General features: G+C 38.3%; 1 protein-coding gene across 2 annotated transcripts in view; it reads left to right on the top strand.

Annotated features, from left to right (window-relative positions):
- Positions 1 to 1701: 1701 nt before the first annotated feature.
- The window catches only part of ada (adenosine deaminase), a 20824-nt gene continuing 3950 nt past the window's right edge, over positions 1702 to 18575 (top strand). The window contains exons 1-8 of one of the 2 annotated variants that reach the window (XM_082519420.1): positions 1702 to 1857; positions 6473 to 6534; positions 8149 to 8271; positions 9735 to 9878; positions 9966 to 10081; positions 12485 to 12609; positions 16510 to 16581; positions 18067 to 18168. In XM_082519420.1, the coding sequence (XP_082375546.1) occupies positions 1717 to 1857; positions 6473 to 6534; positions 8149 to 8271; positions 9735 to 9878; positions 9966 to 10081; positions 12485 to 12609; positions 16510 to 16581; positions 18067 to 18168 (885 nt within the window). In that variant the 5' untranslated portion in view covers positions 1702 to 1716. Of the gene's footprint in view, positions 1858 to 6472; positions 6535 to 7142; positions 7258 to 8148; positions 8272 to 9734; positions 9879 to 9965; positions 10082 to 12484; positions 12610 to 16509; positions 16582 to 18066; positions 18169 to 18575 lie in introns of those variants that run through there. The other variant, XM_082519421.1, reaches the window with a different exon arrangement.

The following is an 18575-nucleotide window of genomic DNA, read 5'->3' as shown; positions in this document are numbered from 1 at the left end:
AGCACGCAAGTTTGACATTCTGTTCACAGCTGTTTGGACTCAAGTTAAAAGAGGATGTGCTCACTGTCTTTAGATTCCCATGGACCAAAATGTTCTTTGTGTAAAAAAGAAAGTACGGTTTTTATAAAGTGTTGTCAAAGCAGACGACAAAAAGTTTTGATTAGGCAGAAATATTATTGCAATTTGAGCATCACCTAAAACAGGTTTTTGTACTCTTACATAACAATTCATTTTCTGCTTCATTGAATTCACATAAGGTTGATCCTCTTCATTAGAATTCACCATCGCATCCTGTTATAATGCTCACATGTCACACCTCCGCCATACACACAGAGATGTTTTTCCTTTAGGCAGGTTTCTATAAATCTCACTCAACTAATTATTATATTACATTAAAATTGGTGGAAAACAATGTGTTTAATAAAGCTTTAACGTTTTCCTTCCAAATGCAAATAATATTGCATGTTTATTGTAGAATAATGCAGCAATAATGCATGCAGTAATATATATTTCTTTCAGTTATATATAAAAAAAATGCAAAAGGAAGCAAATTATATGATACATGATACAGCAGAGGCATCAAGCAGTTGTAATGTTGTGTGTAACATCCAACAACAGATTAAAGAGAGGCTTGATGCTGCAGTGTTACTGACCCGGGGGCTTCCATGCAGTCAAATGTTGATCAAAATGGACTAGAACTGTGATCTGATCCAGAGGTTTTTATTCACATACCTTTTATTCAAATTTTATTTAACTTTATTTAATAGTGCATCAGTTACAGTTATGTGTTAAACAGTTATTCAAACAGCTTCTTTGTGTCACTGCATTGCATAACTTATAGATTGGTTAACCAGTTGCCTGCTTTCTGCAGACAGAAATGACATTGCAGTAATTCTGCATCTATGTGAAGTTGTTTTTAAATGCGATAACAGCAGCCTCAGAGATGCAGATTAGTGATAAACATTTCAAGAGAAACATGATGTCTTTATAGCTGCAGATGATGGAAACCAAAGCTGCGAATGTGCTTTTTACATTTTTTGTAAGTGGTATGAGAAACTGGGACCAGCTGGTTAAAAGTCTAACCATTTTATCTCTGTGATATGAAATCTGAAAATACAAAAATAATGCTTCCCACTGCCATATGGTGCCATTATTATTGTTTCCCAACTAAAACCTAAAGATAAACTACACCGGTTTCAGCCCTTAATTCAGGTCTGAGTTCAACACTTTTAATGCTGACAGAAAAAGAGTCTAACCTGTTGTTGGGATTAGGAGGTTGTGCACTTTCCACGGCCAGCTATTTGAAGCATTTGAAGTAGGCCAATGGTCTTTGAGGTAAACGGATTCTTTTAAAAGCTCCAAAGTGAAGTTTATTGCAACAAAATTAATATTTTTGTTTGTGATTATTGTTCTTTTCTGGGGTCGGTGATCAGAGATTTGAATAAATGCAAACGAAATCGCTGGTTTCATATTATTAGGCCAATTAGATGGCTACAAAGCTCCCATCACATGGGTGCAAAGCTGCTGCCACAGACAACAGAGCCATTAATCCTTCTGCTCGCTGTTGTTAAGGCTACGCATGTTTAATGCACACTAAAGCGCACAGCCTGTTGCTGATCTGCACACCATCACTTCTCACTTTGTAGTCCAGCAAAAAACAGCCTCTTGGCGCTGCTTTTTGCATTTGGGAGGGGAAAGAAGGCGTGTCCCTGAGTCATGCATATAATAGCAAGGCGAGCGGCGATAAGCTTCGGTTCTCCACTCGTCAGCTCTCTGTACACCAGCAGGCTCAGCCACAACGCTTTCTCTACGATGGCCGATCGCTCATCTGAACAAGTAGTATTCAGCAAGCCGAAGGTACGTTCACAGCTCAGCCGGCTCACTGTAGTGTGAGCTTTAATAATTCAAGCGGTTTCTTTTTCAATTTTCCATGGTTTTACGCCCGGTACGCCTGCTTTGACACTGTTTGGGAACCCTATTGTGAGAACCCCCTCGACAAAAAATGACTCAAAAGAAAGGTTTAAAAATTAAACATAAAATAAAGTTTAACTTTTAAAAAAAAAAACCCAACTTCCTTCCTGCTGTCGTAGTACCCGCACTCAAACACGGAAAAACTTTATTTTTCTTGCTTGGAGTTTGAAATTTGGCTACCCTCCTTTAAACGGACAAAACCTGTTGTATGAATGAAAGGAGCCGTGTGCAGCACCTTTCATTTCAATGCTTTTTTTGCCGCAAAGCAAAGAAATTGGGGAAGGTCTCAAAACTTGATCGTGGCAGTTAAAAATTTATGAATTAATGTCCGCTCGTGGCATAAAAGGCTTAATGCGCCGGATTCTATCCTCGCTGAATAATAAACAAACGAAACACAACTTTTACATTATTTTCCTGATATAGCTTATCAATAATACTTTTAAAGGGATGATACTGACAACCGATGACCATAACAAAGTTTAACAGTCAAATAAACGTTTATTAGTCAGACAGTTTGACATGCAAATCAGGCACACAGGCAAGAAGTGTATATTGGTGCCCTTTGGAGCCTGAAACCTGTTACCTTCTTAGAAGCAGAGAAAAAGATGTGGGTTCTGTTGCCATGTAGTGTTGAGGTCACGTGATGTTGGCTTGTGAAAAATTTGTAAATGGAGATAACCTAACCTCAGGGTGCGGTGGCTGCTGGAAGAGATAATCTCATTACACACTAATATGCAGTTGAAGAGCTCATTGTGTGCAGCAACAACTGTCACCGGTTCACCAAACAGGTTTTACTGTATATGCTGAATGCATCACAGTGCTGTAGATCAGGATTAGTGCGGTATGTGATCATTGGGTTGTGTTTGCTAAACTATGGTTATGTTACGCGAATTAACTCCACCTATGAGGCTACATGACTTGTTTTGTTGCTTAGTTGGATTACTCAAAAAGAGTTTAATTCGATGTTTGGCCCAACCTGGAAGTTCTGGATCTGGATTAAAGTTTCAGTAGTTGCACATCACATCTAAATGTGAGTGAAAAAAATAAATGGGAGAAATGTTGTCTTCATGTTCCTGGGTCCAAGAATTTAATCTATGCATAGTGTCATATTTGGCAACCTGACATATGTATTTCCAATAATTAACTCCAATCACATAAAGCTGAAATACAGCCAATGTCAACAAAGAATAAGCTATGAGTGTTGAACAGTACTGTTATGACAAATTTTCACATTACTTTTTCTGCAGACTGGTGCTTAAAATTTCAGGAAGTTTGGTCAGACTAGTTTCAGCGGGTTTCTTTGCTGTCTTAGGTCTGGTGTCTGCTAATGTAATAATTCATTTCTTAAAGAAATGGCTCATAACACATACATCATGACACTAAACATTTTGCATCTTTGCATGTCTTATTTTATCAGACCACCTGTTCTAAACCAAACATATTCAATGTACAATCCTGTAATGCAAAGTAGCAAATGATCACCACTGATTGATTATTTTTGTTGATCACACAATATTTGCTTCATCTATAAAATAGCAGAAATCTGTGAAAGCGTTTCAGTAAGACTGAATACTGTGCTCTCATTGAGCTTCTGTTATGTTTTAATGCTGCACAGCTGCATCACATTAAACGTGCTAAGGCAAATAGAAACATAAAGTTTTGTGCGATGACAGAAGTCAAATGTTGCTTCAAAATAGACCCAACTGGAATCCTGTCCAAACCTCTTTTTAACTTCCTATTTTAGGATTGCCTAATAATTACAGAGTAGATAAGTGGTCATTTTCTTAAAAAGCAGCTTCACAAACAGCTTGTTTGTGACACTGGTTTGTATAAGGCACACAATGTGCTAGAGGAACTGCTATTTTCCTGAAAGAAAGAAATCCCTGAACTTGAACTTGATTACCCAGCTGTCTCCTGTCTGCATCAGCCATGTGGATGCAATATTGCTGACACGCTCGGCTTTTGTGTGGTGTTGTAGGCAAGGGACATCAACAACCTCAAAGATGCACACGCATTTCTGTGGTGAACATTTGGATAGAAACATCTGCTCTTTGGTTACCATTGTCACACCAAAAAGGATGCAGCTACGGAGCTGTGTAGACAGTTCATGTAATAGAAGCAAATCTTGCTCCAACTAGCAATTTTCTACTAAGTTGTTGTGTTTCAATAGGATATTACTGGACTCTGAAAAAAGTCCTTTCAGTCTTTTCAAAAAGTGCAAGGTTGTGTCATTGAAGATTTTTTGCAGGTGGAAACAGATCATAGTGAGAAATACTTAATTCATCTCATATTTGGGAATTTCTATGCAGTTATACAGTTAAGTGGTTGAAACTTTTTAAATTTTCAGTTTCTTCTTTGATGGGTGACACACCTGCTCTGAGGAGTCTGACACCATGATTGCAGCAGAAATACCTGCATATCTATCTAACAAAACTCTTATGTAAAAACTTTCAGCTTCATGCTAACTTTCAAAGTCATGCGTACTATACAAAAAAGAGGAAAATATGTATTAATAATAATCATGCATACTTTATTGATCCCCATGGGGAAATTACTTGTTTTTCCTCTGCATTTGACCCATTCACTCAGTGGGCAGCCACTAAGCAGGTGCTCAGGCAGCAGTGTGTAGGGACGGTACCTTGCTCAGGGGTACCTCAGAGTAGCCATTCAGTGGATTCGAACCCCCGACCTTCCGATCATGGGGCAACCACTCTACCTACCGAGCCATCCCTGCCCCGTTCATGTATATATAATACATGATGGCATTTGGTGGTTATATTGTTATTTATTATGTTTTGGCATGACAATATAAAACAGAAAAAAAACATAAAGCTGTACATGTAGAGCTGGAAGCTAATAATGTGAAACACTTTAAGCAACTTGTAAGTATTAATAGTTGCTAATTTTCTGTCTGAGTTAATTTATGAACTTTAATCTGGAGCCTTCAAAGTACCAGAGTTACTGAAAACTGAGTAGTGTTACTCATTTTTCTAAAGTGATCAATAGACAAAGACAGACTTTGTAATCTTTCCATAAAATTGGGATTTCATGGTTCTGTCACAAGTTTCACAGGCCAGCATGGCAGCACACTCAAATTCAGAACATTTGATGCAATGGAAATACTGTGCTGATGTTGTTTTTAACATTACTCACAGCTTAGGCTTGTTCTTAGACAGAAGTATGATAAGAAGGTTGTGTGGCTTAACCGACATAACTTCATTTAATAATGCATAAAGCCTCTTTCTGTCAAGCGCAGAGCTACAGATAGGATATTGCAGATCTGTATTTTAACAGCTCCAATTAAATCATTTCTATTCATTGTTATTATTGAAAGTTCTGATATGAAAAATTATTTAGAAAACCGCACAGAGATTTGCCATATTTCCAAACCCATCCTTTAACAGGTGCCAGTGACATCAAGCCTTTGAATTCCCTTTTATGTTGGAAACATGGTTTCAACCATATGGGATGAAGCCAAGCTTTTCCAGGTGTAAAAGATGCAAACCCACAACATCTGGCATTTTCCAGGGAAACAGTAGGACATCAGAAATCCCGGCGCTCTTAAATTCAGCTGTCCAGGGTTTAATAAGTCTTTTCAGAGCCTGACACTTTTCTCTATAATATTTATTTAATGTGAAATATCAATTTCTAAAGAAGCAAAAAATGGTGAATAAACATTCCAGCTGTCAGAATTTGATGAGCATGAAAGTGAGTACATCAGCTTTTCCCACTGAGCCCTGCTTGCTTCAGAGCAATAAAAACATGAGCTTTTTTTTTTTTTTACATGTGCACTGCAGCATAAACCTTTGTAAACACTGATAGAGGCGCACATGAGAATACAGCCAATGTGAGATTAGTGCTAATAATCACAGTGTGCATGTGGTTACCATGTGTTCTGCCTTCACCCTACCTCATCTTCAGATAATGTCCTAAACTGTCCCAAGTTTCTCTAATTTTAAGCTTTGGCAAAAACAGTGTCCTGTGTCGGTTCCCACTGCTCAATCAGAAGCGGATTAAAGCATATTAACCAGTTGATTAATGCAATAAAAAGATTAAACTTCTATTGAAACAAGTTTCAATAACCTTGCCTAGTTCTTTGCTCATCATCACTTCTAACCAGAGGTTAGAATTAAATGTCTGTGGTAGGAAAATTTTCATTTGAACCTCGCTGTGACAACCAAGGTCTCAGCTGTTAAGGGAGGGGCAGAGATTTATCATTTGTCATCTGGTTGGAAAAATCAGCACTCACAGCGATGGAAGGAGAGCCAGAATACTTATTGTGACCCTTCGTTGGCACTGCTGGCCTTTTCACCACTTGTTGCTCTGTCATGCATACTGCATTCACGATGGGCTGCAGCCAAATCACAGAATTGCAACACACCCCTGCTCTTGCTTGCTGCTCCACTGACATCATATTTGTCTTCTATAAACTCCACCAGGTTTCTGCGTGGAAGTATTTTTGATAATCAGTTTATTTGGTAACAAACTTTCTCATTCACAGGTTGAGCTGCACGTGCACCTGGATGGAGCCATCAGGGTGCAGACCATTATGGATGTTGCCAAGTGAGTTAATATATTTAAATTGTATTCGTTTTTTATTATGGACGTTTAGATATTAACTGTCATGGCAGGTATTTTGGATGATACAGGCCAAAAGAAATTCTCCGGCTTTATTTTCAAAAGGCATTTGGCCCATTAGGAATTATGCTCTGGGAAATTGTAATATGGAGCGTGAACTAGGATGCCAGAATGTTTTTTACATAGTACCAAAATCACTGACTCTTGATATCGTTTTTATTGGTGAAAATAAACTCCTTTATTAGAAAGTAGTTTTAAATCACTGATATGGTCAAGGTAGACCATTGAGTAAAAATCTTAACATTATATTTTGTTGACAGGCCACAGACTGAAATTAGGATGGCTGTCGAGTCGCCTTCTAACATTACTGCACGGTGTAATGCAGGGGTGAGCAACTCCAGACCTCAAGGGCCGGTGTCCTGCAGGTTTTAGATCTCACCCTGGCTCAACACACCTGAATCACATGATTAGTTCATTACTAAGCCTCTGGAGAACTTCAAGACATGTTGAGGAGGTCATTTAGCCATTTGAATCAGCTGTGTTGGATCAAAGACACATCTAAAACCTGCAGGACACCAGCCCTTGAGGCCTGGAGTTGCCCACCTCTGGTATAATGTTAATTGCATTATATTAGCGTGAGCATTAGCCGTTGCAAACATGGAGCATAGTTGATTTCATCATGTCACTGCCTGCTGTCTCAAAAAAGAGGTAACTTGTATTTGAGGAAAACATATGCCTGTCTGTAACTTCCTTTCTTATCAGTGAGTCAGGGGGGAGTTATTGTCAGAGCTGCTCTCTAGTCGCCATCTTTCTAGTGTAGTTTTTGCAGTGGCTTGTGGGCATTTTTCTTCTTCAGCATGTAAGGGTATTACAAAAACATTGGCAGGTGTATGCTGTCCATGTCAATTCTGAACAATGTCAGCCTCGGTACATACGCTGCTGACACTGTCTGCGTTGTTCCTTAAAAATTGTAATATCAAAAGATTAGTTCTGGTGACATGCCTAGTGTAGATTCATTTATGAAAAAAATGCTACGGCAGCAGTTGTGTTATTTTCCAAGAGAATAAGTGCAGAGCAAAATTGGTAATTTCTTAGCTTTATTGTTAGAGGCCCATACTCACTGACATCAAACACACAAGGTAGCCGTGCCCTGAATCTTAACTACTTTGAAAATTTTAAATTCCAACCAGAAGAGCCAACTGCTGGCAGTTTGAAAGAGTGGAGGTTTAAGTCACTTATGCAGTGGCTTTACATTTTATTTCAGGAGGCTACAAGCTTCCTTTATGTACAAGCTATATTTTTTATGACATTTGTCTACCATTTGTTCCTAGTCAGGTAGTTCTCATCTCATTTGATTTGGCAAAATAGCAATATACTCCATCTCAGAAGGCTTGGGTGATGAATATCAGTCACCAAAACAGTCAAATGTTTTTATTCAGATTTTTAGTGGTTTATGTCACACAAATTACTGCTGTTCCAAATGTCTTTTAAACAAAGTACACAACTCAGTTAAAAAACATTTATAAAGGGTAAAATTAAATGCTTACATTTCAATGCAGTTTTTACATTTTTCTATTTCCTTTTTTTGCCCTATGTTAGGATGCGTGGTAAAACTCTGCCTGTGAATACTGTGGAGGAGATGAAGAAGAGGATCATTGTGGAAAAGCCTGGCACCCTCACTAGTTTCTTGGAAAAGTTCAACGAGTATATGCACGTAATTGCGTAAGTGCCACATTTCAGTTGCATACTTAGCTAAGGTGTTTCCCTCTTGATCAGCTGACCCTGGGTGCAAAGAACGAGTTACTAATAGCCTAGTTAAGCAGTTTGTTATCACACTGACATGACAGATTTCCCTATTATGTAGCTACTACAGTCATAGTGCATCCAAAGTCTTTGAAATCAGGATGTGTGGTATAGCTGTGACTGATGATACTGACCTGGCAGGATTATGCAATATAATTGTGCACCATGACAGGGGGTTGATTTTAAATGTCAGACATACAGAAGAGGAACACATTATTACAGAGCTCAAGTTCCACTTCAGCAGCCAAATTAAAACTAGAGTGAAGTTGTTCTCGGTTCCTTTCCAGTGTCACTCTGTCTTATATTTAGTTCCCGCAGTAACTGGCCTCAAACATTTAAAAAGACCGAGTACAGGCCTTCAAATGTTCAATGGCCATAAAAGAATTCAACAATGACGGTCTGTATAATGTCTGGAATGCTTCATGCAGTTGTGCTGAATGGACTCTTCTGAATCAAGGCGCTTAAAGCCAGGACAGCTTCAACAACACAGGGAACCTGCTAGGCTGAGTTGAGCTTAGGCCGAATTGTTGTATGAGCTTGGCAGTGATGAGGCTGTGTGTGTGTTCTGAGGGGGTTACTGTGAGGACACTGCAGAACATGCATTCAAGGCTGGTCAATGAGCTTTCGCTTTCATTGTAAATGCTGGAAGCAGCGTTGTTTGCAGTCACATGATGTGCAAGTGAAAACGTGCTGCTGGAAAAGAGGGAAAGCTCTAATTCTCTCAGTATTCGCCCAGAATGAAAGTATTGTATTGTCATGCAGAAAATTATGAAACTATTTCATCTGAAAAGAAAGTGTTTTACAAATTCCCCTAACAAACGAGACTCCCTGGATTGATCCCAGGAGGAGAAACAAATTCCTTTGACATTGTGTCAGAAAGGGCATTCAACATTTTGGGGTCCTTAAAATCCTTGTACTTATGCTTCTCCAATGTGCACTGGATCTCCTACAGTGTGTCAACACCAAGTATTAAACATAATTTCAATAAGGTGAGATCACTTGGAAGAATTTGTACATAATTTAACATGTCAGTGTAAATGATAAAAACGTTTTGCTTATTTCACCTGGTTTTAAATTGTAGAAGAAAGCCGAGAGGATCATTATGCACAACATGGAATAGTTGTCAGTGTCAGCGAATTTAATCTAATACAGATTATAAGTCAATCAGCAAAAAAAATACGTCCCGTATCATAGATCATATCAATAACACTTGAGCTAACTCCTAGAAATGCTTATACTGCGCATTGTGAAAGACAGTAATGTATAGATAGCTGGTTAGGAGTGGCCAGTGCTTTTGCTTTTTTTTTTTTATCATTGAGATAAGCTTATCAGAGCTAATGGGCATTTTAATTTATTCTGTGTTTTTCTGTTTCAATTCTCAGTGGAGACCGAGAGGCCATTAAAAGGATAGCCCGTGAGTTTGTTGAAGACAAAGCCAAAGAAGGAGTGATTTATGTTGAAGTTAGATACAGCCCACATCTTCTAGCTAACAGTGGAGTGAAGCCAATTCCATGGAACCAGGAAGAGTAGGTATTTGGTTTGCACAGCTCAAATAAAGGATCAAATAAACTTCTGATTCATTTACTGGAACGTTTCTTATTGTCTTTGCTCAGGGGCGACCTGAGCCCAGATGAGGTGGTGAGACTGGTTAACGAGGGCCTCAGCGAGGGGGAGAGAGAGTTCAAAATCAAAGCCAGGTCCATTCTATGCTGCATGCGCCACATGCCAAGTAATGAACTGTTCATGCTCCTGTCTGCTCACACAACCTTGTGAGATAAGGTTTCTTGCTGTACTGTGTTCTGCCTTAGCCACTGCCTCAGTTATTGTTTTTAGAAAATAAAAATAAAATGAACACAAGCGCCACAGAAAAACACAACATGCTAACTTAATTTATACTATATAGATATAGATAGATATAGATATGCAAACCTTTCGTATTTCTTTCAAATGAATATGCTACAAATTGTTGGTCTCCAATGAGCACTGTATGAATGTCTGATGGACTGTTTTAGACAAAAGCACTTTGAGCTCATGAAATGAAATTGCTAACGTGACTGTGTTAGTTCAGCTGATGGTTAGCACTGCACTCACATCCAGAGGTTTCTGAGGACAAACCATCTAGGTGGATGGAGCCTTTCTGTGAGGAGTTTGCATGTGGCAAATCCACTATCGTTCAGAGCCTGAATGATAGTGGATTTGCCACTATTTGGTTATTTAAAAATCGAATATATGAGCCAATATTTTCTCCTCTCAGATACACAATATATTGACAGATTTCCCTAAAATTTGTGTAGATGTTTACGAGGTTTTACAAAGATCTTAGAAAAATGACAGTGCAGTGTAAATATATTTTTAAAAGACCTGGATTACTTATTTATTCTGCTTGGCTCTGCCTGGTTAGCTGATAAGTTTGTGGTGTACTAAATGTGCAATATAAATGTGCTACACACAAGGAAGCTACAGAATTCCCTTCTGGCAGACAAACTAAGGGTGGTTCCCATGTCTGCTTTGCTTTATTATTTTATTTATTGGCTGTCATTAATAGTAATACTAATACATCAACAAGTAGCTAATATCAGCTGATATAGTGGCCTCACTGGGTGATTCAGGTGCTTAACTTTTCCCACAGTCAGGTTATTTGGTCATTCTAAATTAGCTGTATGTGTAGATGGTAGTCCATCCCTCTGTGTCAGCATCATCTACCTCACCCTTGGCCCAGTGTCAGCAGACATACTCTCTATCCTGTGACCCATTTATACGTCCCAGAATCATGTTACAAACAGCGTGTGATTTAGTGTGGTGATGTTATGGGAATTACTGTCTGAAAAAGACCAGGGGTACTCAAAACATCACAGTTTTTGTGGTGTAGTATTTAGGTATAACTGGAGACCCACAGTTTGTAAACTATTCATTTTTCTACATCAGTCACAAGCTGTGATAAACCAGTAACATGTGCAGGGTGTTCTGTCACTCCTTGACAGCTGAGATAGGCTCCAGTCACCTACTATTACTGAATTTGATAAACCGTTAAGAAAATGGAGGAACTGATGATCATAGATAAACGTTCCCTAATTAGCACTTAAAAGGATATCTGAGGGTAATGAGAAAGCCTCAGGTTTTGGTATTTTCTCTCAGTGGTTATTGATTAAATAGCTCCAAAGTAATTAGGATTAATCCTCAGAAGGATTTGATCACTGAACATTTGTTGAGGTTTTTGGCCATCAAAGAAAATAACAATATTACTTGTATTTAGAGGCAAGAAAACATCAAGGATTCTATTAAAAAAAAAAAAAAAAAAGCATTAGAGATCCACAGCTTTCACAGGAGAGGGCTAACGAGTGCTGCTAGTATCTGCACAAGTACACACTTCAAACTGCTGTATCAGTAATTCTAACTGAGGTAACATGAGCAGTTACCGTTAGCAGCAGCAGCACTGATCGTAGAGATGTGTCCTTTGCTCTACTCCGTTCCTGCAGCTGTTTCCGGTATAACCGCCAAGTGAAACTCATATCTGCCATCGTGCATTTTCTAGTACAACTCTCACAAAAACAGGCTGAAGCTGTTTACATTTTATTTTCATTTGTGACTTTGTGAACGGGACATCTGAATTTGTTATGGTTTAGACAGCAAATATAGATGCATTACCAGCTGTTGCATGCAGGTAGAGTAGTTTATGCTTAAACACGTTACAGTGCGTACTTACGTAACTTTGGATTTATGTAAAAGTAGAATAGATATGAGTGAAGTAATAACAGACAGGATGTGACGCACCAAGTTGAGGAAACACTTTATTGCTTTCGTGCTGAACATTAGATAAGAAACAGTGTTTTTGCAATAATAATAAAACCAGGAGATCAGCATGGAGCAACCACGTTTGTATGTTCAAAGGTTACAAAGGTCACATGTTGCTGGCACTGGTTTCACATTGACTTTACAGACTGTTTCATTAAGAACAAAACCTCTGTTATTATCAGCCAGGTGAATACAGTTATGAATGTTCATTAAAGTTGTCTTGAACTTGTCATAAAAGAAGATTAATCATGTCGTCACATTTATGTATCATTTAGCATGTGTGCTATCAGTTAGCAGGACCAAGCTGTTTGGTAACACATGTATGTTTTAAATTCTCCAGGCTGGTCAAAGGATGTTGTGGAGCTGTGTAAGAAATATAAGGATGAGGGAGTGGTTGCCATTGATTTGGCAGGTGATGAGTCTCTCAACTGTGAAGCCAATCCTGAACACATGGAGGCCTATGAGGTGAGCTTGTTGAAACACCAGTATGATGAACATCATCCATCAGAAGGAACTTTAAATTGTCTTTGTTTCACAACAATGCCATATAATCCAGCCTCACCCCCTTCAGCTGTAACAATAAAGTATTATGTCATTTTTGAGGTCATAAAAATACCTTTACAGTTGTAAAATCTAAAAAGAAATGCCTAACTACAATACCTTTAAAAAAAACACCTTTACAGTCGTAGAGTCTGTCATACTCCGAGTGGCTACGGCCAGATAAATATAGCTGCTTTTTTTTGCATCATTAACTTTCAGGCATCCTTAGAGTATTGGAAGCTTTATTTTACAGCTGCATGGAGAGAGACGTTTGTGGGATCGTAATTTTCCACAGTCAAAATTCATAACCGTTGGATGCATTACCATGAAATCCTTTGGGAACCTTAAAATAAATGGTCCCTAAAGGATAAATTCTATTGACCTGCATTTTAATGCAACACTGTCAGTGAATGATGTTCATTCCTTACATGGTAAGATGTCTTACATACAGATTTAGGAGAAAATGCTTCTCAGATGCTATTTTGGTCATGCCCCGACTTTTCCTTTAGCACCACCGGATGTAAACATTTTTGCACATTTTAAATGTTTTTAGTACTTTTTAAGAAATTGGTTTGGTGCAAATGTATTTCTAAGTCAGACTGGAATAAAGACTTTATCATCTCACAGAAATATATATGGTAAAAACTTCAGCTGGTACAATATTTTTGTTTTACAACAATTTGCCTAATAAGATGGCTGACAGCCTTGATCGTAGTTCCTAGTTAGCAAGCTCGAGCATGCACAGACACTTAACTAAGCGGGTGATCGTGGTTATGTTTACACTTTGCATTAATGTTTTAGCAATATCACTGTGGGCGTGTAATCATTGTGGATTTAATTGGTGTATAACTTCTATGGAATGGGGGCTTTATGACATCGTTAGTCTATTTGCTGGTCTGCTGAAATATCCTGACAGCTGTAGGACAGATTGACATATAATCTGTTTTTCTTTGGTAATGCCCTGAGTTTGCCTTCTTCTTCTGGTTATAGGTAAAATGTCTCAAACTATTGGCCCTGGTTGCAATATATGATAAAGACGCTCTCCTTAGAATTGATCACTATGATTTTCTCTGCCCTTTTAACTATCACCAATTTTAGTTGCATATTTAGAGGAGCACACAGTAAAATGTAATTTAGATTGTGTATTTTATCATAATCCTAGTTTTCTTTTGACGCTGCAGCTAAGTACAGCCGCAGAGTAAATGTTCTCAGTGAGAAAGTTGTATTTATTTACTGGCATAGACCACTATATAGAGAATTTATGTACTGATGCATATCTCTATCCAGCAAATATGGGAGAAAAATCTAATTTCCCCAAACCAATTTCCTCTTATGCAGTGAAGCTTGTCAGAAAAATCCAATTTCTTTTTCTGCCAGCCAGTATTGATTAATTCTGGGAACACCACAGTAAGTAATCAGTTTTCCCTGTCAGACCTTAATGAAGGAAGTAGATTAATCACTTAATGCACTGAAGTGCTGGATATTTTACATCAGTTAATTACATCAATTTTACATTAATTACATTCTGAAAGACAGGAGGGGTTATGATTACCAGCATGGGTAGGTATCATATCATAATTTGTATTTCATACTTTTTTAGTATGAAAACAAAAGAGTAGCAATAATAATAGAGCTAAATACTCCTAAAGAGATCTGACTGTGGTCGTTTGTTTTGGTATTCTGTTGTTACTGTCAGTGATGCACAGGAGAGAAACTGTAGCAAAAATCTGGCAAATAGAATACAAAAATTGGAAAGGCAGGAAAAACAAACTTGGTGGTGATTAGAAATCAGAATCAGAATCTCTTTATTGGCATTGCACACTAAGAAATGAAGTGCAGTACCCTTTAAGGTATAAACGTTATATACAAAATAAATAAAACAAAATATAAATAGGGAAGGCTAAACAAAAAGACAGACATTCAGAAAATGTGCACAGCAGTGCCTTCATATCCTGTGTCATCTGATGACAGCAGTTCAAACACATTATGATGAGTTACGTCAAATATTTTGAGCTTTTCTGAGAAGTTCCTCCAGAGAGTGGGAACTTCACAGCAGCAACCTTTAAACAACCTTTAAATGAGAAGTAGGTAGGAACAATTAAACACACGTGAAACAAATGAGGGCATTCGATTGCAGAGGCAGAAAAAAAGAAGAAAATCATAAAAACTTCAAAGTAAGAATCTAAAAACACAAATAACTAGCAAAGACTAAGGCATGAAAACACAAAAGTCTGGGGGGAAATAACACTAGAAATTATTAATAACTAATGGGTACCTCAAAAAGAATCACAATTTCAAACCCTTGAAGTCTTTTTGAGTCATGTGCAGTTAAACATTACAGTAAATAATGAGTTTAGCCTAAAACTTGTCCTCACTGGATACTTGAATCATTTACTAAGCTGCTGTTTTAATATTAATACCCCCCCAAACACAACGTGTTGATGTAGTAATAGTATAAGAAAACACTACATGAACTTTCATCTGTGAGCATGAAAAAAAGTCACTGCACTTCAGTCACTGCCTCGGCTTGTGCGTCAATGAAAGTAATTCATAAGCTAGTTGTAAACCATGTTGTGCAATTCCAGTGCAGCATCTGCAGATGTTGCATGGATTTTGTTGGCTGGCTCATTATGCATTAAGCATCAACAGAAAGTACAATACCATCTGAATGACTGAAGCATTTCTGTAATGTTATTCAGTGTAAGGTAAACAGCCTGCATGCGTATATGTGCGTATAGATAGGTAAATAACACAGTTGCAGCTGAAAGTTGCATGCACTCGTCTTGGATATGAATGTTTGGGCTTGCAGTGATTTCTGTGAGCTGTTCTTTTTCTTTGGAGTCATTGCACAACATCCAGAAAAAAAAAACCTGACTAACTTCTTGAGGCCAAGGCCTCTCAAATTTCTGTTAATGCTCGTGATCAAATACAGCTGGGCTTGTTTTACCACACTCATTGGACTGACAAACACATACAAATGCATCTAGTACAACTAATAATACCCAAATTTTGTTAAAAGTACCTAAGAATGCTCATGTTGACCAAACGCTTCCAACAAACTTCTGGCATAATAATCTAAGGGGTTTTGTTTGTATTTTCCAACCCTGTATACAGAATTTTTATTTCAGACAACCCCAAATAACTAAAACTTTGTGTCTCAAACTCTGAGTGAAGATACGTGGTGTACAATCGTTAAGCACTAGAATAATTCACAGAAAACCTTTCAGTGCAACTGTATGTGCATTAAGTAAATCTACAGTTTACATTGTATTCATTGCATACATTTTATTTGTTACATTTTTGTCATTCTTTGTTTTTCCTTTAGAGAGACATTGTTTTTCTAACATCTCTTTATGACGAGCAGTATTTATCACTATCTGCTGTGAAATGTATATACAAGCCCCCACACTGTATGTTAATTATTAACGAGTACCAGAGCTGACAGAACAAAGTCCTCCCTAATATTGAAGGTTATCTTCATATGTGATCATTAGATGCATGCAGTATGAGCTGATTAAGCAGGACACACTCGGTGTGCCAGAGGTTGTAGATGCTAAAATGAAACCAGATGTTCAAACCAGAGTAATGCCATCTCTATATTTAGTTTACTTCGATGACAAATTAAACATTCATTTTTATTTCAATGTGTACCCACTGGGGGAACGTTTATTAAAGTTTTCACTTCTGCCAGAATAAGTGTGTACAAGAACCTGTCTACATTATAAACGGCACTCAAGTCAGTGGTACACATTACAGATGTGGAAACCAAATGTTTGGCTGAGCTCTTTGATTGCTGCTGCGTTTCATGATTGATTTTGTTCCCAGGAAGCAGTACGCTGTGGGATCCACAGGACAGTTCATGCTGGCGAGGTGGGGCCGGCCTCTGTGGTGAAGGAGGTGAGCTGTTCAACAGTAACTTGAGACATTTGTGAACAGGCTGGTGCAGCCTACTGATTGTTTAACCGTCCGTAAAAGCACGTTTAAACAAAACAGTCAAGCCACATGTTAACAACAGAATTAAGGGCAGAGGTCCAAAGAAAACAAGAAGAGCATAGCTCTATGTCCGCTGTAGCCCAGCTGAAGGTTAGTGTGAAAACAAATTGGGAGTGCCTTTAAATTGCTCCATACGTACTGTGTGCATTTTAAGGAAGTAAGCAGCTCAACTATGAGACATTTCTGAGTGAGGTGGTGGAGTCATGTTAGTGCTTATATATCCTAAAATACCTGTAAACTAAACGATCAAGCCACACAGTGACAACAAAAAGGGCGGGCATGTCAATAAAATAAGTGTTTTATATTTAGTGTTGCCCATTTGAAGCCTGGTAAAAGAATACATTTAACACTGAGTAAATACTATATATGGGTAAAGGACGACACAACAACGGACATGTGAAGGTCCAACAACATAACAAACATGTGAGGCACACCCACGGCCAACCCTGAGAGGGCCCCTTTCCTCCAGCAGAGAGCAGACAAATTTTAGCACAACTTCTTCGATAGCTGGTTCATTATCATTGGAGTATAACTGAAATAAATTATGCAACACTAACTGTAGACTGTTGGGCGACTGCGGCTCATGTGGTAGAATAGGTTGTCTGTCAATCAGAAAGTCAGGGGATCAGTTTTCTTGGATCACTGTGATACTGAGCCTTATGTTGTCCCTGACACATCCATCGTGTGAGTGTGTGTGAATGATAGATAAAAGCATAGAGGTATAGATAAAAGCACTGCATGAATTTGTGCGAATGAGAGATGTAGCAGAAAGTGCTCAAAATGAGTAGAAGTACCAGTCGAAATAAAGTGTCACAGCTGCTGTCACTAATCACGCAGTAACTCGTTATTACTCGTTATAAGTTATTGTACAAAACCCTGCCCCTCTATTTAGATCTGTGCACATTCTTACTGCGTAGACAAGATATTTAAATAGAGCAAACTTTCCTCAAATGCTCACTTTGGGTCACACATCTGCCGCTCACCCTACACTGAAGCTACAGAAGTGTTCTCAGTTTCGTTTGATGTTGTCTAAACATCTACCTGGTAACACGGACTGCATCCTTCGCAGCTGTTGCTGACTGGCAGCGGCATGGTTCATTCAAACTCCTGTGGGGCCTACAAGGGTATACTTAAGAACCCAATATAGGTCTACATACTGTGCTTATTTTTTAATGTCCATCCAAACTTCTGTAGTGCATAACCACTTTATGTCTGACTAAAATAAAACGGCTGCTCTCTAAAGAACCCATCCTTTAAACTGACAGTTCAGCTATGGCATAACATCTGAATGTGCCTCCAGAAATAGCTTGAAGGCACTGCTGACATGTGCAATTTTCTACACTTTATAACCTTTCACCTCTATGTTATGAATTTCTGTTTCAAATTTAGGCTGTGGAAGTGCTGAAAGCTGAACGTGTTGGACACGGTTACCGCACTCTGGAGGACGACGACCTGTACAAAAAACTGCTGGCTCAAAACATGCACTTTGAGGTAAAGAACTGTGTGAAATTCTCAGCATTTTCATTATAAATATGAATCATACGCAAAGTTATCTAATCTATTAAATGTACTTTGCTCTTTGATCATATTGCTCATTACAGACAGGAAATGAGATTGTTCTACTAGATAATTACATTGATAAGTGGACTGGAGGGCTACTAAGTATCTACTTAGCGACAGTGATACACTGACCCCTAGTGGAGAATTTGATGTTTGCTTCTTTGTCAATTCCTTGCATCCTTTCCTGCAAGTGGAAGAGACACTTTATAAAATCAGACATTCTCATAGAGCTCTGTTTATTGTTTTGCTGTAGCCTCCAGCTGTATTTTCTGGTCTCAGATGTCAGCTGTTGATGATGGTTTATATATTTAGGCATACTGCCTTTAGATAAATTCACA

The sequence above is a fragment of the Aulonocara stuartgranti genome (genome assembly GCF_965226115.1).
Source record: "Aulonocara stuartgranti genome assembly, chromosome: 20".
Lineage (NCBI taxonomy): Eukaryota > Metazoa > Chordata > Actinopteri > Cichliformes > Cichlidae > Aulonocara > Aulonocara stuartgranti.
This window is presented reverse-complemented; position numbering and strand designations above follow the sequence as displayed.